At 38.3% G+C, this 22,115-nt stretch overlaps 1 protein-coding gene across 1 annotated transcript in view; it reads right to left on the reverse strand.

Moving 5' to 3' along the window:
* The window catches only part of RAD23B (RAD23 homolog B, nucleotide excision repair protein), a 43,398-nt gene that overhangs the window by 17,143 nt on the left and 4,140 nt on the right, over window positions 1-22,115 (reverse strand). The window contains exons 2-6 of the mRNA XM_032675279.1: window positions 13,632-13,713; window positions 10,978-11,057; window positions 7,398-7,645; window positions 4,406-4,461; window positions 594-721 (exon numbers count right to left, since the gene is read on the reverse strand). Coding sequence (XP_032531170.1) covers window positions 594-721; window positions 4,406-4,461; window positions 7,398-7,645; window positions 10,978-11,057; window positions 13,632-13,713 — 594 coding nt within the window. The remainder of the gene's footprint in view (window positions 1-593; window positions 722-4,405; window positions 4,462-7,397; window positions 7,646-10,977; window positions 11,058-13,631; window positions 13,714-22,115) is intronic.

Genomic DNA, 22,115 nt, shown 5'->3' on the forward strand with positions numbered 1-22,115 from the left:
CATCAGTGAAGTTCATTTCACCCTTCAAACTGTATTTATCAAACAAAAATCGTTTCTTCTCTAGAACACTGCTTAAATTAAAACCAGTTAAATTAAGCACACTTCAAAAAACTCTCAAAATTTGCTGTTTGGAAAGTATATTAAGAACACTGTGCATTATTAGCAAAAACAGTGAACTGGAACTTAAAAAATGCCTAGGTGATGCTATAGATACTAATCTAAAAGTACAACCAATCAACTAACACATGTCACTAAGATGTGATGCAAAATCATTGAATCAGCCATTGACATTTAGAACTATCACTGCAACAGAACACAATTTACATACATATCCATATAAATCAACAAATAGTAAAAGCAAAGAAGCGATAGCGGTGGTTAGGGATGACTTCGGTGTTTTCTATAACACATCATGACCCCCAAAGTCTGAATCTCATCCTTCCAGATGCTCTGCCTGAAGAAGTTGTTCCTCTGTGAAAACATATTACTCTCACTGATTGGTTAATATTCAAAATAACATGTAAATCAAAGTGAAAGCTATGTGGAAAACATAAAATCAGAAAGAACAAGGTGTTGGTAAAGCAGCTGCTCACCATCAAGAGGTATTCCACCGCTCTGTCAGGGTTGTTGAAACTGGCCCTCAGTGCTGCAATCACTTGCTCTCGTTCGTAGCCCATTGACATGATCTCAGTCACCATATTCTCATAGGACTGACCTGTCACTAGAAGTCACATGACCACCATTTTAGGGGAATAAGACAAAAAAAAAATCACAAAAAAGTTTCAATTGATAAACCTCATTTCTACCCAAATTTGAGTCATTCACTGAAAAGTAAAGAGAAGCTCACATTAAATATGCCACGTGGCTTTAATTCCAAATATATTCTGGTGGTTTTGTTATGAATTTGATTGGAAATAGGAGAGGGTAATGAACACAGTGTAAACCTCTACTGACAAAAGCAGCACTTGTGATACTTCTGCACTTGTAATTGAAATAATGTTCTCTCTCCAAGTTTTCACCTAAGGTCAAGGGCATCCTCACAGCTAATAATTCCTGATGTAATCAAGAAAAGCCTCCTGCAGCATAAAATTGGAAATCAAAACTTTTGAGGCAGAAACCTGCCTGTTAAACTGTTAGCCATTGAGGTTTTCTCAAATAAAGACTTTCTGCTGTGCTATTGTTAGATTGATGACAAATAGTGATGACCAAGTTACAACTATACATTGCTACATGCTGGTGATAATGACCAAAGTAATCTAATCAACTTAACATGGACTAACTCAAGTCAGCCAGAAGACTTTAAAGTTGTATCTAGGAAAGCCACTCAAGACGTCAGTGAAACTAAGTTACCTAATTTAATTCATATCTCATTCAATTTATTATTTGACTAGACATCCATCACATCAAATCCCCCATCTCTCACACGGACAAAAACTGTCCTATACCTTTAGCCATTAAGACAAATGGGTACACACACTATACATGAGCAATTTAAGGGCAACTGATCACTACACTAATCTCACTGTAGGGAAGATTATTATCTCTTTTCATAAACCATTTAATTTTCCTTCCTTAAAAGAAAAAAAACAAATCCAGACATTAAAATACTATCTCCTTCCCTGGATAAAGGTATTCCTGATCTCAGTGGAATACTACTACTGACTGACTCCAATTAGCAAGTTAGTGGTAAGACAGTAAAATAATTACAGTCATAAAAAACAACTTATTAATTAAAAAACACAGAGAAAACAAATACTGCTAGAGCTACTCTGTTAATACAGGTAAGTCACCATTAAAAGAACCAACAAAACCATCAAGTTTTATTCCCTTAGGGAGAGGGTGTTTAACTCAAGGCAACATTAACACAATGCCACTGCCTGGTTTTTAACAAATGCTTCTAAATAATCAGTGGATGTATGGCTTAGGGCACTATGCTCAAGAACAAACAATAAAAAAAGCCGTAGCCCATGGACACTTGTGCATTATCCATAAATAAAGGATTTACAACCCTTGACTAATCTGAGTATTTGTTATTTGGGTTTCAAAAGTAATAGTGTCAACCTGAGTTTAAGGAATGGTTAAGTTCATGTCTTCATACAGAACTACTTTACACCTACCTTCATTTTTTCAGATATTAAAAAAACTGATACCAAACCCCCAAAAAACCCTATCATCTAAACTTTGACCTAGAGATGCAAAAAAAGCTCAGCCAACAATTGTTCCAACACAATGATTCTGCTAAACTTCTGCTCACGTTCTTTCTTATGCAGGACTAGTTTGTTTACCCTTACTCTTGCTAACAAACTAATCAAGCAGACAGAAAACCAACAGCAGGCAGAACACCTGTTGACATAGTTAGTTACTACTTAAGACACTTCTGTAGGGCTTTTTCAATATAAGCTAGGTAGAGACTAGAACCAGTATAAGAGATTTGATACAGGAAAAAAAGATGCAAAAAGGTTGACTTGCTCTGCACAGACTGCTACATAAGCTACAATTAAAAGCCAAAGGAGGAAACAGAATCACTGCAAATTTAGACATGCGTACTCCACATACACGCTACTTACACAAGCTGGGCAAAAGTAAGATCAAGAATAATAATTCAGAAGTTGCACACCAGCAATGTCATGATAGAGTCAGGTCTATCTCTACACAGTGCTAGTGGAAATGTTTGAGGTCAGTGCTGAACTGATTCTGCTCCTTGCTTTTGTCTTTCAAATAACATTTTAAAGCTGGATTAACTCTCAAATCCAGTTCATCACACTCCACACAACAATTCTTGTCCCATGCCCTAAAGAAAGCTCAGGCTGCTCCAGTGAAAGATATAGTTGCACAGGAACTGCAAAACGTGTAGATCTTCATGTAGCATAGAAAGCCACATCAGTTTTCAGAATCTAAAAAGCAAATCAGTAGAAAGCAATCCCTGTTTTCAAAGTGAAGTCAATTAACTTCAGACAATGTAATTGAGAAGCCACAGTTAGAATATGTCTAGGATCCAACTGTGGATGTGAAAACATACTACATGAATTTATGCATATTCCTTTTAGGACAGTTTCTGAAGAAAAAGGATGACACAGTTCATGCCTATTGCCTTTGAAAATTTTTTGGCCTATAACACTACCAGCTTGCTTACCCAGAAAATTACACTCAATGCCTGTTATTTCCAAACTGTCAGGGACACGTGGCTTTACAAGCAGACAACAATCATAGAACTTCCACATAAAATAGACAGTGAAGCAACATTCTTGATATGGGATTTTTTTTTTTAATTTCTGATGAGAATCAAATCAAGACCACCACCTTAATTTAACTTGTTGATCAACACTGTTAATATGAGTATTTGTGATGACCACACTTTGGCCACCAAGGTACAACAAATGGTTAATGAGGCACCTTTGATAGCAGCAGTCACTTCAAAAATGTAACAGAACTCAACGAGTTGTCTCCTACAGTATTTATCAGCTATTTCAGCTCTAAAACAACATGTCACACCTAAGACCTAAGCTGCAGTTAGACAGACTAAACCTAGTGACTATCACTAATAGACGTAAAACATTACTACTGACCTAGATCACTCTGGGCTGCTTAATCACAACACCTGCATCCAATATACCCACATAACCCCTACACAAAAATGTAAGTGAAACTCTTTTCTTAGTTTAACTTTTTGTACCAAATTGCAGCTTCATATTTACAGACATAAGATAAACAAAAAAAAGACACCTCCTCCTTATTTCTGTGCCTTAATTTGCTACACTCTAAAACAACCCAAAAATTTAAGTAGGAGTAAGGAGTTGTGGGTTTGCCTAAATTTCCTAGCAACCAGAATCAGCATGAATGAGGAGCAGACCTTCCTATTGTTTTTATTCTGTCTGTTCTACTGAGAAACAAGGACATTTAAACTCTCAAAATAAAAGTGAATTAACTGTAGGTACAGGGAGGCATTCATTCCTTAGCCCAGATAGCAGCAGATCTGGTGAATTTATCTAATCTAAATGTGTCAAAAGATAAAGTACTTTCAAAGTTGGAACAAGTGAATTATAAAGGCAGCCATTTTATCCAACCTGCACTCTGGGGAGCAAAAGTGAAAAGCATATATCTATTTACATGTAGTCCTCTATTCAAGCCACTTCAAAGTGAATAGTTAGAAATCAAGGCAAATGGGGGAAAAACAGGGATGATAAGGATCTTCCTTTTACACAATAAAAATATATGGAGGGAAGTATTCTTCAGTAAAGAAGCTCTTGAAGCTAGTTCCAAGATATCAGCTTCAGGTCTTAGGGAAGGGTTCTTTAATTATAATTTTAACAATGACAGATATAGAAGAAAATGTCAACATCTGCTAATCTGTCATGTCTCTGCTGCACCAAAATAATGTCTACATTAAAAAAAAAATTCCACTTACCAAGTGCACTTATAGCATCCTCAAAAAGATTTGATCGAGATGTATCACCTGTTGTACTGTAAGATGAAGACAAGTGCAATGGTAATTACAAAACTTTGGAAAATTTCCTGTTTAAAAAAAAAAAAAAAAGGCAGCAGCAGCTGTAACTCTAATAGCCCCTTTTGTTTCTAAAAAACCAACAAAGCTTTCCAAAGAGTTCTCTTTTGGTCCTATAGTGAGACCAGATTTTACTAACTTACAATGCTACCACTTTTAACACAAGGCCAACCTCCCCCCTGCTACCCCTAGTAGTTTGGCTCTTGCCCATCTGCTCAGGGATTAGCCATCTGCTTTCTTGAATGCTTTAAAGGGTGGGAGAACAAGGTGGATTTTCAGTAGTCTCACTAACTGCTTCCCCACAGTCACCAGTCTGACCTCCAAGTGGGTCAGTGCCAAGCACTTATTAAAATCTCAGTATCCTGCTTTCCCAGCAATATAAACTGCTAACATTTGCAATTACTCCATCTCAAGTTATCAAGCTGTTAAATTACAAGGCTCACCTCCATCAACAGCGAGGAACACAGAGGCAACACCACCAGGCAGAAGAATCCCAGTTAACTCAGTCAGAGCCAAGGGTGCCCTTTTCCTGACTTGTCCCAGGGCCGCAAACTTAAAGCATCAGCCCCTTGGTATCAGGGTGACACCCCTGATGGGTCAACAGGACTCCTTCTGGAAGTACTGCCTACAGGGCAGTGCAACTCACCATGGGGTGCCGGGAAAAAAGAGACTGTGTGAGGTTTACTAAGGGAAATCTAGGGGAAAAACCAAAGGTAGGGAAAGGAAAGCATCAAGGCACCCTGCAGATGAAATGCATGGGCCAAGAGAGTTTAAAAAAAAAAAAAAAAAAGGGGCCAATTCATATATAAACACACTTGCCTGAACCTCATCCCCAGTCCATCCTCCTTCCTTATTAAATTCCATTTCTAACAATTTTTCCCAATGGGGGGCTGTCTACATGCAGGTCAAAGGGAATCTGAGAGTCAGGGCCTGCAACAGCCTTGCAGGGCTCAAGGCAATCACATGCTCAGGTGCCAAAAACATAGCAAACTCCAGGGGCCTGCTACCAAAACAGTCTCTCTAAGGCCAGCTGCTGGAGAAATTAATATTGTTCACTTGCATGTTAGTACATATGTATCTTGCAGGAGTGGGCTTTGTCCTAAAATAGTCAGAGGGGAACAGGATGAAGCTGCTGGTGTTGTATATTACTTGAGTGATGGTCTTTTTCCTGCCTGAGCTGACCTAAGCAGCCAGTCATATATACAGGAATATACATATTGTGTGTGTATTTTGGAAATTCATATTCAGTCTTGATATGTGATAGAGTTGGGGACATGAAGCACCAGCCTCACTTTAGTTGCAGCTACCAGAGCTGGCAACTCCTATCAGCAAGTGAAAGATCATCAGATTAATCTGAATCAGTTTTCAGAAGATGCCACTAAAAAAAAAATAAAAAATAATAATTAAAAAAAAAATCTAACAAGGCATTTAAGAGATCCGTGTTTGTATGCAAGAAAAAATTTGTTCCAACAAGAATGCTTCACTAGCACCTGTCAGTAGTGAAATTAACAACCAAAAAAGACCAAAGGCAAAACAGGACACCAGCTTGCCTGGCCATGGCTCAATAAATCTTCACCAGCCTCAGTTATCTGACTTCTAAAGCAAATCAGAAACTAGCAGTACTCACTGAAATCAAGGAAGGTGATAATCTTAATACATGTATTAAATTATTTTTTTGATTCCTGTTAAGTACACTGAGGCTCCCTTATTGCAGTTTAAAACACTGCAATCCGTACAGGGAAAACAGTATTTTGGTATCAAAGATTAATCTTTGAACCCACTGGACTAACTGAGCAGAAAAAAATGAGAAGAAACTCACCTATTAAAATTTTTTAAAAAATTAAGTTGACTGATAAAGGCAGCTTCATTTGTGTTCTATCTCTAAGAGATATCCATTTATCATAATTGCAAAATTAAATAACCAATTGGCGTATTTAGTGCAAAAAACTTATGATGACATTTTCAAGATATAAGCAATTGCAAGTTTTGCTTCCTTGTCAAATCAAGGTTTAAACACCAACTGATGGTGTTTAAATATAACCATTTCAAAAATTAATGTCTTATGCACCAGTATTCACATAAATAACACACTAATAACTAAAAACCAGTGTATGAAAAATGAAGATTTGATACTATGCAGCACTTCAAGGGCCGCAAAATTCCAGTTAGCATTTTTATCCCATGCAATACTTAAGCAACTTAAAGTGAGCAAAAAAAAAGGCCACAGTATACAACATGAATGAAACCTATAACTTAACTTCCATTTGATTTTCTTGAATGTAGTGAATTGTGGTTAAAAGTTATTCCAATTCCCCCAACTATCTGCAGATGGGCCAAAAATAAACTTGTAGCTTTAAGGCATTACATGATTAAAGAGCAATACCATATCCTACATTTTGGAAGAAAAAGCTCTTTCCAGAAATTAAGAAACTCATAGAGCAATAAGGAAGTTACGGTTCAAATCTAGCCAACATGTTTCAAAACAAAGAGGTTTATGAACAGGACAGGACACATTCCTCTTATGCCTTTAAGAGCTTCGTGAAAATTATAATCCCACACAGGTGAATATCCTCAGTCTGAAAAGAAACTTGTGTGATAGTAACTCTGAAATGCCTAACGGGAGGAGCACAAGTCCTGTGTCATTTAGCTCTCCACTCCACGAGTTTATTCTCAAGACCACAATTCCCATGGGAGAAGGTGTAAGCAGGGAGGGGTGCTTCTTAGGATCAATCAGTAATGTTATACTTGAGTCAGAGACTGAAATTGCAGTCAAGAAAGGAGAAAAATTATGTAGATTTGAGAAAATGACTAGACTAACACTGTAATGGAAACTTCAAATCAAAACTAGAAGCAGCAGAAATGGATAGGCAACTCACTTTTGGAGGCTCATTCATACCTGTCAGTTGATGATGGACTGACAGCAGCTGCTGCCTCAGGTGGTTTTTCTTCCGACTTCTCTTCTCGAGGGGCACTCACAGGTGCAGATTCACAGGCAGCCTCATCTGGTGCTGGTGGTGGAGAGACAGGAGCTGGCACAGGGGCAGGAGCAGGGGCTGGTGCAGCAACTGGTGTAGGAGCTGCAGTTGTTGAGCCAACAGTGGAGGTGGCATTTGATTGCTGAGTGACTCCAGTTGCTGCTTTAGGCTACAGGAGGAAAACAGAGTTCAGACACAGCACAAACTCCCAAACCCCCGTCCTCTGCAAGCAACACACTGATTAGGTTCTGTTAAGACCATTTGTGTTTGATATTGCTGCCTCGACATCAAGCATAACATTAAAACATTGCAGGACATTAAATCTGTAATGCAATTTAAACAGAATTTCATTAGTAAGCATCTAGGAGCACCACTGAAGTACATTTAGACACCTAAGGATTCACACTCTGAGTATAAAGCGAAATACAAAGATAAGATCTAAATATTTATAGACCACAATACTCTAAATGTGAAAACAATCTTGTGTTTTACAAAAGCCCATTTTTCGAGAAGAAACCAAGAGCATTGTTGTGGTGGGGGGAAACAGTTTTCCCCCCTGCAGTTATAAAATGGTAAAACCCCAGGGGGTGGTGACCCTTGAAGTTTTGAAGTTTTACCCAATGAGCGCTTCTGCAAAATATAAACATACCACAACCAGAACGGAAGAGAAGGTAGTTGTAGTTTGGTAGTAGAAGAGGTAGTCATGTTGTGAAAGCCACGAGCTGAGCGGCCCGGAGCCCCTGGGGGCCTCTGGCCCCCCCCTCCAGCCCCAGTTGGGGGCTACAGGGACTTGGAACAGTGTTAAGCTGGACTATGTATCTGTAACTATGAGCTGGGGGATGTTTCTTCACTGTGAGCAGCAGCAGTGGCAGAACTGCACTGACCGGAGCAGCAGCAGCGGCAGAACTGCACTGACCACAGGAGCTCTGGTAGAACTCTTGAGGCAAAGGCTTTCAACTGAAAGCTGCCCAAGATGTTCTGACTCGGGGTGAATCCCCTGAGGGAGGGACTTTCACGAAGATGCCCTTGCACTTCGTGATATGCCCGTGGTGAAGCGAGTTTTGTCCCTGCTGGCAGTCCACGGGTGAGACCTTCGCTTGGAGTTGAAGGAGAGCTGAGAGGGGTGAAAAGAGATCCCCTTGTGTGTATTGAAAAGAGATCCAGCTACAACAATTCAGATACAGCTGCTGCATGAGAAGAAGATAAGCTGCTGCCCTAGAGAGAATGCTGCTCTGAAGAAGGATCTTTTCTTCTTCCTTTCTGGACTTTTATTGGGAGGAGAGAAGAGATTTGATCCATTGTAAATACTTATGTCATGGTAGAGATAATTAAGACTGTATATAATGTATTGTAGTATTTATTTGTACAGTCTTTGTAATATATTCCCTTTCCCCCATTCTGAGTCTCGTGTGGCTGTCTGGAAAAAAACATCTCACATTAGGTTGAGATGTGGGAGGGGGTTTAGACTAGGGAATTGGATTTTGAGGCTCTCAAACCATGACAATTGTCAAAAAACATCTGACAGGTGTAACAAGCATAAGGTTTTCTCACCACTCAGGTTTGGAAAAAAGTGATAAAGAAAGAGACATCATATTTCATTATGAATGCTGTTTGATGGAAAATGAGATTAAAAAACCCCAAAACTTCACCTGCAACAAGTTTTAGTTATGCAATCTTTACATTCAAAGCACTACAATAAATAACATTTCACATATTTCAGAAATTTACTTCAGAAAAGTTCTGTAGTGAGCAGCAAGGATACAGCAGAGTCACAGCCTACCAAATCTACAGCAAGAAATTTAGAGCAGTTAATACTTGTATGCAATTGTGATTCAATCTTCACATCTCTAATGGAAACATGAATTTTGCTTGGATGCAGTATTAATCCTATTATTCAGAAATTCAGCTCTTGACAATGTATGTAACTTCCAGATAAGATATGGAAATACATTTTCAAAAGCCATATCACTGTAGTTCCTTACCCGTGAATATCCCTAAGAGCTGACTAAACTGACCTCAGTCCCTGCCTTTCCAAGACAAAATAGCTGAACTTGAACAAAGACAACTAGTTATTCGAGGTGCAACACTTTCAGACAATGCTTTCTTGGAGTAGGAAACATTTATTTCCTCCTTTTGTCTGAAAGGAGAGGTGAGGTTGAGAACAAACAGCTTCCAAAATGACAAGCACAACAAGTAACATTTTAATAAGCATTCACAGAAAAACACGGACAGTTGGAATGCAAGTAGCTTTATTTTCTGCTAGATTCTGATACCCTTAATACAAAAATGTTTTGAGCAGACATAGTTAGTTGGTTGTACCTACATGACTAGTTATGTCTTATCCACAATAGAGTCAGGAAAGGGAAACTGAGCTTAAAGACTTGCAAAAAGACTGCAAGGCTGAAGAAACGCCCAAAACATAGGTCCTTTAGATCAGAACGTATTGCATTTAGCAGTTTCTCACAGAGGTCTGTGCTTAGAATCATGGAATTGTTTAGGTTGAAAAAGACCTCTAAGATGGTTGAATCTAACTCTTAACCCAGCACTGCTGAGCCCACCACTAGACCACGTCCCCGAGTGCCACAGCCACACATGTTTTTGAACACTTCCAGGAATAGCAATTGCACAACTTCCCCGGAGTCTTCTGCTATCAACAAAATAAAAACTGGACTCTGAAATCCATCTGCACCTATTTTCCCGTATTGATAAATGCCTCTGAGGCAAACCACAGCCTATAAAGCTGTTCATTCAAGAAGACAGCAACAACAATTACATTCAATAAGCCAATATCAGACAGAAGTAAAGGGCAGGCAAAACTCACATAAAGGTTTTTCTTTGTCAGAAGGAGAACCTCTTAACTCCAAAATTAACTTCGTATCTCAAGACAGAGATGAAGCAAATTTTATACAGATCACAAGGCTCTGGAATGCCTAAAAAAAAATCAACGGCTTGATTCCTGGAAGCAATCTGGCAACTGGTTCAGAGTAGAAATACTTCAAATACATGTCCCAGCCTTTCCCTATAAATTGCCACTGCAGTCTTTCACAACTCACAGGTTTGTTGATTGGCATATGTATCCTGCCTCTACTGGTTTATGCTGTTGAGTTTGACAAAAGAAACCACCATGAGTTATGAAAAGCACCATGGAAGAGCTCCATTCAGTGCATTTAACAATAAGCTACCTAGGTTCCCCTCTTCCTGTTAATAATGTAAGTGTAAAAATAACAGAGAGAAAGAATGAACAGTAAGACCAGCCATTAGGATTTTTTTCTTTGACATAAACATTCAGCACAGAACAGCAACAACAATCAGCCTAAGCAAACTAGGGCTGTGAAGCAATATTTTTTATCTATTTGCAAAAACAGGTAAAGTTTTGTTGACCAAAACTTGCACATGATCCAATTTCACTGGTTTTAAGGATGAGCGTAGACAATCACTTAGCACAAAGAAAAATAAAATGAAATTAATGAAGTTTCCTATTAAAAAATAATGACTACTCACTTTTGTCACCATAACCACCACAAAGTTCTTCTCATCTATTTTGTATTCTTTAAGAGCAGTCTCATCATTAAGGATTTTACCTGGCAAATTAAACAGACAGAAATTAAGAAGTTACTTAGCAGATCAACAGATAATCTTGGGATTTCCTCATAAAAACAATTCCAAAGCCCCCATGAAAACATGTTTTATGCAGATTTATAAATATTAAATAATCCTACAAAAAGTGTTTTGGCTATTAACCTTTGGCAGTGGAGCTACAGTTTTCCTCCTGTGATGTCCACACTACTAATCAGCTTGAAGGCTGTTGCCCTAAGTGTTGAAGATGCTTCAGAACATTTAAATTAGAAGTGTTAAATCTTGTAAGATTTATTGGACCCTTAACACAGATAAAAGTAGCGTAGAAGTAAGGCCATAGCATATAAAAAGCTTGATTGAATAACTTATGCCTGCTTACACACTCAAGTCACAGTAAGAAAATTCCTTTCTGCTTATCTTCTGTTTGGCCTTCAGATAAGAACATTACCTACCTGAAATAAACAAATTTGTGACCTTGCAACTTTAACAATTTCCTCTTAAAAGAAGGCTAAAACATTAGAAAAAGCTGGAACCATTCCATAACTTGCTACCTTGCCAGAAGGATAAAAAAGCCATCAGACAAACCCAGAAACATTTGTTATCCTACCACTTTTGATGTTTCACAAGCAGAGGTGGTACTGTGACAAAGCAGATTTGCATCATGTCTGCAACAACCCAGAAACACGCTAAGCCATGTGCTTTTTTGCCTTTTTTTGTTAGGATAAGCTGGTTTAGAGGCAGTACCATAAATCAGAAAAGTGTTTCTGCAAGATACATATCATCTACTTCTACTACAGAATTTTCAGGAAATATTTTACAATTTAAATTGATTCATTTTCTGAAGATGTGCCACAGACCACTTCTCTACTTCAGGAGGAAAATACACATTTTCATAACCTTTCTCAATGATGGTGGAACACACCCTTTGGCTATAACTAGCAGGATAGTTATATCCTGATGATTGCAAGGAAATCAAGCAATACATACAAATTATGGTACCCGGAACACAAAAGAGGTGGTGGCACTGTCCTACTCCCTACTGGTTCCACCAGTCCTGCATAGTCAAAGGTGCAAGGAAGTATTACATGTACTGCAGTTACAGCAACACCTGTAGCATCTGACTCACAACTAGACAGGTTTACTTACAGATTTCTGGTTTATAGGCATTTTGGGGAAGGCTTCCATAAATGTAGGTGTGTGTATCTATCTGTGTCTGTGCATATAATATATTTTTATATATATGTTAAATATATATGGGCATCTTCAGGGTTTCTAGACTTTACCCTAATACAGAGGACAACACAACAGATCTGCCTCTCTAATCAGGCCCACTTGGGGTATCACTTTGCTTTACCAAACTGTGAAAGTTCTATAGCTCATTTTAACAAAAGGAAAAACGTCATCAATATACCCTTGTAACTCTTCTCCAGGGGAAAAAAAAAAAAATTACAATCAATCTTTGGGTAGGCTTCTATTGTACATCTTACTTCCTGTACGTCCTACTTGTGAGGATTATATAATACTGCAAATACATTCTGGCTTTAGAAAACACTCGTGTCATACAATCTTATGCAGCCCTTGATTTTTGCAATTATAGAAACAAAATATTAAGAGTGTTATACATATCTCTAAAGCCTTCTGCCTTGTTCACATTTCTTGATTATACATGCAACTTCTACCTTCATGTTCTTGGCATGCATTCCCTTCACTGAAGTATAAGGGACATAAAACTTGCCCAGAAACATAGTCCTGAGGAGCTGTACAAACAAAGAGAGACAACTTCTCCGCCATTACCCTCTCTCTCTCTACTGAAATTAGTGACTTTAGCTTATTAGAAGTGGAAAAACAACACTGGTTACAAAGCAGTACATTAGGGAGGTGAAAAGAACAGCAAAGCTTCTTTCAAGCTTGGTTTTAGAAGAAAAAAACACTAGAGGGAGTACTGGAATAGAACTTAAGTTCTGATATGAAATGAGGAAAAAAAATGGATTTCTGTATAACTGGTAGAATGAATAAACCAAGTCAATTAAAGCTCAAATAAAGTTAATTTCATGGTTGGTTTTTTTTTTTGACATCCTGCTTTTTCCTAGTAAATAATACTCATTTCTAGTGACAGAGCTTAAGAGTACTGAAGTACCTTTGTACAGCAATGATTTTGTGATGAGTTTCTTCTGTTAATCCAAAAGAAATAATCTGATTTTTAATTCTCTGAGGTATATACAGAAATGCTTCAGCTATACACATAATAAATTGAACAAAATGAAAGAATTAACCCAGAACAGGTGATTTGATCTGCTTAAATCCTGATTTCCTGTAACAAAAGTTACTTCTTCTTCACCAAGCTTACCCCCAAGACATCATGCAAAGATAACAGACGTGCATATAATAAAATCTGAAAAATTCTTATTCAAAATTAAGAGTGCCCTTTGACAATGAGTTTGCTTTTGTGTTTGTGGGGTTTTTAACCTGTCTACATTTCAATTCTTATAACCTTTAGCAGACTTAACATTCACATCAAAGTCAAAGAACAACATAAAATAAGGCAGATCCATATAAGGTATTTTCAGAATATCCATTACCTGCATAAATTAGTTTTTGGCCAGCTATTGGAAAGGCATCCTTTCCTCTTTCTGATTCAATCTTCTCTTTCAGTGCCTTTACCTAAAGCACAAAAACAGTCTTAACGAAAAAGAAAAAAGTTCACAATACAAACCTAATTCAGTATACTTTAAGTTTTAAATACTAAAGAGTAATTTCAGTCATATCTTGATTAAGTTAAATATCAGCCTTCAAAGGATGTCACTGTAACCACTTGTAGAGCAATATGTTCCCTTGTCAAATAATCTCCTGCACTTAATCAAATTAGATAAATAATTTCTCCATGAGAAGTTTCTAGTACAAGTGTACAACAAAATGAAAAAATAAATTGAAAAATTTGGGGGATAAAAATATTTTCATCTGCTGACCCATTTGCCCTGTTCTTTCTCTGCATTCAGGCTATACACAGCTGAAGGTTTTCATCATCTTAATATTCTCTTCCAGGAATGCTTTTCTTTTTGGTAAAATCACCATGACATTCAACCTTGAAGTCTCAATATGCAAAGACTTGTGCAAATTGCTCAGCCGCTCATCTTAAATAAGTAGTTTCCAGTAGTTTCCAGCTCTTCCCCCTCCACTGTAATTTCTGGAACTTTTGCACAGCAATTTTAAGCCTACACATTTACTTGCTTACAGGGGCCACTGATGTATCAGCCACACTTTCACAGCATCACATTCAGAGCTCAGATGACACTGTTGTCACATGTCAGAACACTCTTATTCTCCTGGAAGACTCCACAGTGCTGTCCTGAGGAGATAAACAATGTTCCTGCAGAAGCATTCCTGCACTAACACATCTGAAGTCATGTTTTAAGACAAACTGCCTGTATGTACAGCCATTCTTCTTGCTTTCTTATGGACTTTCCAATACACATAAAACAAAGACAACTAATCTGTTATGAACTTATTGCTACAAGCTAACACCATCTTCTAAAGGGTTTTTTTCCCTGAATATTCAAAAAACCTTATTCATAAAACTCTGCAAAGATACAGACCAAAACATATTGCTTCCCTCTGTGCGACTACACCAAAACAGGAAGCCAACTCTTCTTCCTCAGCAGTTGAAGGAAGGATGCTTTTGGTATTTGTATCATACATGCCATCCCAGCACTTGCCAAGTGCTTAGGAATCAGTCTCCAACCAGGCAGTTGGTTTTCCATAGGAAAACTAAAAACAGCTCACTGCCATCCCTAAGTCCTGAGGAGAGTCAAACCATAACTTGTTTTAATAATGATTTGCTGAAAGCATCATCATTCTCATGCACTTACTTTACAGAAGTCTGTCCTATCCCTGGATTTAAGTTTATTTTTAAAGTGTATTTCCTTGAAAACTAAAAATATAATTTGTTAATTCCTCTCCAATTACTAAGGATGGAAGTCACCTTGTAACTGAACAGTTTCCTTAGGCCATGGATAAGCCATCAAGGAGTTTTTCCTGAGCTTTCAACTATTACATACTTCAGGCAATTCCAGTTAAATGTCCTGCATGCCCTAGGGCAAATTAATCCCCTAAATCATGTTAAAAGCCAGTTGTGTTTTCAAATGCCTAGTTTTCAACACTCTGCTTACCTCTTCTTATATTTATGCACTTGTATTAATCACTCAAAGATAACATCTCAAAGCTTCTTCTTTTATACCCCATTACCATATTTGTCATAGATCTGTAACAAATATAATGTGACAAACAGGTATAATCTATTTTCAGGAAGAAAATTAAGGCTTGTTTCATGTCCACTGCATCAATCAAGCTACTGGTTTCAAATTTCTACTTTGAATTCTATTCCACACTATAGCCTTTTACCTATGGGGAACAAAACCAAGATCTGTACTCTCAAACAATGTCTGAACAGCTAACTGTGATAGTCTAGGTCAGGATACGCTAAATACACATGTTAATTACTATACAATAACTGGATCCACAAGAAGGAGTTCAGATATTTACTGTAGTAAAATACTGATAGTAATTTTCCAACAGTTCCATTTGCCTTTGCTGTCCACCTCATGTGCAGTGCTTCCCCTTACTATGATGTGGTTGACATACTCCAAGTGACCTGAGGCACTGTTCTCTTCCAAAACTTTCTGTGTAAGTCTGTGACAAATGACAGGGCTACGCTTTCATCCCTTTTGGCAGGTGGCACTCCTCTCCAGACATAGGCAAACTTCCATTTACACTATGGAGCCAAGGGAATTGAGAAAATAAATGTGTTCATTATGACGGTGGCTGAACAAGAAGTAGTATTCACAGAATCACAGGATAGTTTGGGTTGGAAGGACCAGTAAAGATCCCCCAGTCCAACCCACATGCAGCGAGCAGGGATATCTTGAAGTAGATCAGGCTGATCCAAGCCCCATCCAACCTGGCCTTGAATACTTCCAGGGATGGGGCGTCCACAGCTACTCCAGTGTTTCACCACCCTCACTGTACAAAATTTCTTCCTCACATCTAGTCTAAATCTACCCTCTTTTAGTTTAAAACTATTATCCCCTGCCCTATCATAACAAGCCTGCTCCACAGTCTGTTTCCATCTTTCTTATATCACAGAACACAGAATATTCTGAGTTGGAAGGGACCCAGAGGGATCATGGAGTCCAACTCTTAAGTCAACGGCCCGTAAGCCCCCTTTAGGTACTGGAAGGTGTTTTGGGATCTTCACAGTCTTTTTTTCTCCAGGTTGAACAACACCAGCTCTCTCAGCCTGCCTCCATAGGACAGCTGCTCCAGCACTCTGACCTTTGTGGCCTCCTCGGGACCAGCTCTAACATATCCTTCATGTGCTGAGGACCATCAAGAGCATGAACCCTCAGCTTCCACAGAATTACACCTGGGAAAACTAACTCGGCATCCACAAGCAGACTCAGCCTCATGGACAACCTGTGTGTCTGACACAGTAGTCTGAACCACCTTCATTAGGATTTAAATAGATGCTCCATTTTAAATGGGAAATTTAAAAAAAAGAATTAAAGCCCTCTCAGTGCTCTTCAGAAAGACCGCTGCATCTTCCAGCTGCTGGTACAGTGAGCTGTTGAAAAAAGACACATCCTAAACCTTGTCACTAGCAAATTGGGTTGCTGAGAATCTAGACCTCAGCATAGCCACTGGTTCACAGTTATTAAGTGAAAATTAATTTTGGGAAAGCACACCCAGCACACTGATCTGTCAAACTGAGAAAGCAGGTTTAAAATATACAGTCAACTTCTGAATCCACAGTTATGATGTATTTTTCTCATAAATACAGATCCATAAAAAAATCCTTCAGGCTACCTAACCTTATTCAATCTGATCAGAGTTCAAAATGTATTTCAGTCCTCAGTGAATCCCATTTTTCTTCTGCCCCAATAAATTTCACAGTATCTCAAAGGGAGCCTGTACTTTATGATAGTACTTTTAAGAATGAGCATCAATTCATCTACAAACCCTTACTCTAAAGACTCAGGAACATCACACTTACAAGACAAGGTGATCTTCCTCTGTCCTCTATGAATTTAGATGCAAAACTTTCCCTGCTATTGAGAGACCGAACTCCATGTCCTCAAGAATATATGCCATGTAATTAAAAGTTAGAGCTGATCAACTCCTACCTGAAAAACTGGGGTCCTCTGAAGAAATAACAGTTCCTAACTGCATCCCAGCTAGGCATCCTAAAAATGTGCTTCACAAAATCACCAGTGCTAAGTTGCCCAGTTGTTCCCTGCAGTTAATTTTCTTCAGATAACCTTGGGTTCCATCTAGACAAGCAGTTCCCTTTGAGCAAACATCCTCCCTTCCCTCTCACACCAGTTTTCATTTCTCCTGCTTCATACATATGCTTACACAAAAGAGGTAAAAATAATCAGTTTATTCAAAGACACATTTCAAAAATCCTAATGAAAAAGTGAACAGTATACTTTCATCAATTTTAATTTATATTTTACACAGACTGTACTACACAGGCAAGATAAACTGCTGTATTCCTCAAGATCTGCAGAGAAACTGAATACAAAACTGAAAAGGATCTCTTCTGACATCAAGCCACAAACCAACCTTCCACACCACAAGCTTCATCAGGAATTTGATCCACCTGAAGACCAATAAGGTTGTTTGCTACTTCTATCACAAGGCTGCTACAAAGTTTATTCTGATGTTGGAAGCCCTTTCCTAATTTCTAGCCCAAATCAATTCATATATTATTAATACCCATTTGTTCTTGGGCTGATGTTACAATTCAAGAAGGTATAGCCTTCCCACCTCCCATGGTGCTTACCAGTGTAAAACATTTATGCAACACTACCAAAACTTGTGAGCTAAGCTAGGCAAGAACCCTTTAGCCTCCTTTCATGTGAGAGTCCCAGTTTTCCACAGGCTCCAGGCATCCCTTTTTTTTCCACCTGATCTGGGGAAATTCATTCCCCTTGGGAACAGGCGGCTAGCACACACGTAGCAGAGAAGTATCACTACAGGATCTGTGATCTTCAGGGCTTAACCTTTTAGTAAACCTGACTCAGTTAGTCTATGCTACTCATTTGAAAGCCATTTCCAAAAGTCTGACCCTCAATCAGGAAGCCAGGTACTAAAATCAAACTTTGTTTCTTTCAGTTCCATCACGCTTCTATTGATTTGTACTCAAATTCTTCATGGCTAGGCTTCAAGAACAAAGATTTGGGAAGGGCTCTACCCACGTTTGTTGCAAGCACGTTGACTCAAATTCTTACCAAGTGAATAAAAGGACTATGAAGAGATGGATTACAAGACCAACTCTGGAGGACTTCCACTACCAACTGAACTGTTTCTCTTTACAAAGAAACAGGTTTTTTTTAATCTACCTGCCATTCTTCATCTTTTTCTGTGACAGACTAACAGGTTTCTCCCAGACTGTGGGGAAAGACATGGTTAGATACAAACAAAATGCTTTCAGTCCAAAAGGCTTTGCTCTCCCCCTCTTCCCTGAGGGAAGATACAATAGTCTGAACGCTTCTGTTTAGAATTTAGGCTTAATATTCCTGAGTCTTCCCCTCCCACTGCCCTTGCAAACACATTTACCACACATTATACTATCATATAGACACTGCTCTAAGACAGGTGAGGACAATGAAGTTGTGTCAGACAATAAACCAGCTAATGAAGCAACAAACTGACCAGTGCAACAGGTTTTATTACCCTTAATCGAACTACATGATCAGCAACTAATTAACAACAAATGTTGTGCCTACTACTGAAATCTCCAGAGGAAAACAAATTACTCAGCTCACAAGTCAATGCTTTGCAGTACTTTTACTGGTAAGAACACATTTGGTTCCAGCTACTTCCTTTTACAAATTATAAAAGCAGATTTTTCTGACACAAACCTACATTTACTGTTCCCTGGTATTGCCTTTCTAAACAGGACACTCATATTTAGTCAGGAGACCATACTGGTGGTTGCATGAACAGATTATTGCCCTACTTCACGCCCCAAAGCTGTAACAGATAATTGGGAAGAGTCTTGTGAAGCCAGTCAGATTTATGAGCTTATTAAGTGCCTGAAAAAAAACCTCAATTGTATTCAACTAAACAAGGCATTTAAAGTTATTCTAACATTTAAAAACAGCCTCATAGGCAGGATAAAGCATTCATAAACTTCCAGATTTACTAGTTGTATTTACTGTGCTGGAGTTTGTAAACAAAGCAGCAGCATGGTCTGGAAGAAAAAGAGTCTGGAACTGGTAAGGTAAGAATCCAAATTTAGCCCTGACATTTTACTTTCTGGGCAATTACCTCTGTCTGTCTAATTTCCAAAAATCAACCTCATCTAAATCCAGGTGAAATTCATAAATCTAGCAGTTGTTGTTATACACTGCACAGAGATCAACAGCATTAATTTCTGATCTCAGAACTGGCCTCTACACACTTCCATCCTGCATTTCCAAACTGATCTGCCTAAAAGAGGAGACACTAGCAGCCAGTTCTCTGATGCAAGATGGTGACTAAAAGAGCTGTGCACATGCAGCTTTGTACTAACACAGGAACACAATGATTTCAACATAAAGCAGAGCTTTCAGCTATCTGAATCTCCAAGAAAAGCAGAAAGATGTGGCTATAGACAGCTCTGCCTAGGAACCCACAAAGGCTTGTTTTAAGGAGAAATCTGACATTCTCTAAGTGGGGGAGTCTTGCCTGGCCACACTGATCGGCATGAACAACCCTCCTGTACCTTTAGGCAGCCAATTTCTACAACATAAACTGATTTACGAATGTAAGAGCAACACAGTGGTTTGATTATGAAGATAACTGACAAGACATTTCAAGTAACTACGAAAAGACACTTCTTAAAAAAGCCTTTTTCGTTATTGCATACTGGCAAACCAGTTGGAGAGGTGCCTCTGACACAAAAACACGAGGAATGTCTGTAAGTCAGCCTACAGACAACACTCTGGCTGGGTGTGCTCATGGCAGTGGCAAGTCCTTTCCTCTCCTTTTCCTGTTCTTTTGGCACTCCATGCAGGGCAGCATGCAAAGAACAGCAATCTGGGTCCCTTACAGGGACTAAGTAAGACATGCTGCACACCCCATGTGCTGTAAACTAAAGAGTGATTTGTTTCAGTGCATACACTCCATCCAAGGGAGCTGTGACCAAAGACACAAACCTCCGTGGGAGAAGACATTGTCAGCCACATCCTTCAGCTCTCTAAGTTTACACCACCTTATTTTACACCTGTAGATACTCATTCAGGAAAGTATTTTCCTGTGTTTTAGGAATTCAACAAAAATATTTTCGAAGGGTTTGTTGGTAAACATGCCCCTGTATGTACAAGGGCAGCACTGAGGCTAGCCAGTAGCAGAATCATCTGCTCCTATAATTCTTTTTAATCAACAGTACTCTCCAAATTCCAGGTTTCAAAGGGAACACCTTCCAGCCTGTTGCTATCCATATGAAGGATTCATATCCTTGCTTTCCAATCATACCTGCAAAATAGATTTTAAATATAAGACACAAGTATGTACAGAACTATCCTTAAGTGTGTACAACCTGTATATTTAAATTCTCAGTCTTTTGGCCACGTTGGGAATGGTGTTCCAAGAAAGTCTGGATTGCTGAGCACATAATACTGAAAAATTATTGTAAGCACAAAGCTAAGCTTTCATTCCTGACAGCTAAACTGGATAAGAACATTATAAATGAAACAGCTGTAAAATTATGGTCAGAGTCAATGCAACGAAAAATGGGTAACATGTAAAAACATATTCTAATATGTATAAAATAATTTAGTTGTATTAAGTAATTTATCCTATCTTATCCTTTCCTTTACTAAATTTTAAAGAAATAAGTGTCATCCTGCCCAAAGTTCTTTGGAAATTATATTATAACGCTCAATAGAACCCAAGGAAAATATTCCTGAACATGTGAAAGCCTAGTCTTCCTCAGCTAAGAATGAGAATAACTTCCCTTGCTTGAAAATTCTAACTCTAGCCAGGAAGCAGGAAAAGGAATATCTACCAAAGCAAAGCAGTAGCAAAAAATAACCCCAGAGAGTTTATTAAATAAACATGAATTATCAGAGAACACAACTCTCATAAATGCTACAGTCTGCAAAGTATGAAAATAATAGGAAAAAAGGAAATGCTCTGTGATACTCTTACTCTGGTAATCTCTGAAGTTATGATTTTGCAGAGTCATGTACAGAGCCTCAAGCAGCAAGTACAAACCCTCCAAATTCACACCTCCTCTGACTGCGCAAGTACTAACACTCACCAATAAAATCCTGAAGAGATGCAAGAGCATCTCAACAATCCTCTAGAAGACCAAAAAAATACTCACTCTAAAAATCAAAGAATACTTAGAGAAAAATACCAGGACTTGAAACAGAAAGGCATCTTTAACCCAAAAGGGTATTTCTGGATTTTGAACAGGAACCATGAGAGCACTTTTCCTCTAACCACTAAAAATGATAAACTCTCAGGGAAATACACATACAATTCTCTTATCCACAACTGTTGCTGGAATAACCTGCCTTGAGACATGTAGGAAGGAAATAGTAGGAGTAGGTTCATACTTCTTCATACGTTACAAGCCTTAAAGTCAACTCTGATTATGTCACCCAGCAACAATCTCTGATTCTTGCAGAACTGCTTTGTAAATTTAATTTTTCTGACAAATACAATAAACCACATATTCAGCAAAACTGAAATGATCAAAATTAAATCTATTATGTCTATATCTTCTTCTATTATATAAAAGAAAAATGAGATAAATAAATGTACTACTACTTCTACTACTTACAGTTTGTTCACTTACATACTGAATAGTGTTAACCCTTGTTATTCTGCTGGACCAGGAGGGATTTTTTCAACAGAAGCCTACAGTTATGATTGATATATTTTACAAGAACCCATTATTTGTATCCATGCATCTTTTCTAGTCCTAACAGAACAAGAACTGATGCAAAGTATGCCTTAAAATTACACAGACTTTTAATACCTGTCTCCTTTTTTTACTATATGCTTTAGTATAG

The sequence above is a fragment of the Chiroxiphia lanceolata genome, chromosome Z (genome assembly GCF_009829145.1).
Source record: "Chiroxiphia lanceolata isolate bChiLan1 chromosome Z, bChiLan1.pri, whole genome shotgun sequence".
NCBI lineage: Eukaryota > Metazoa > Chordata > Aves > Passeriformes > Pipridae > Chiroxiphia > Chiroxiphia lanceolata.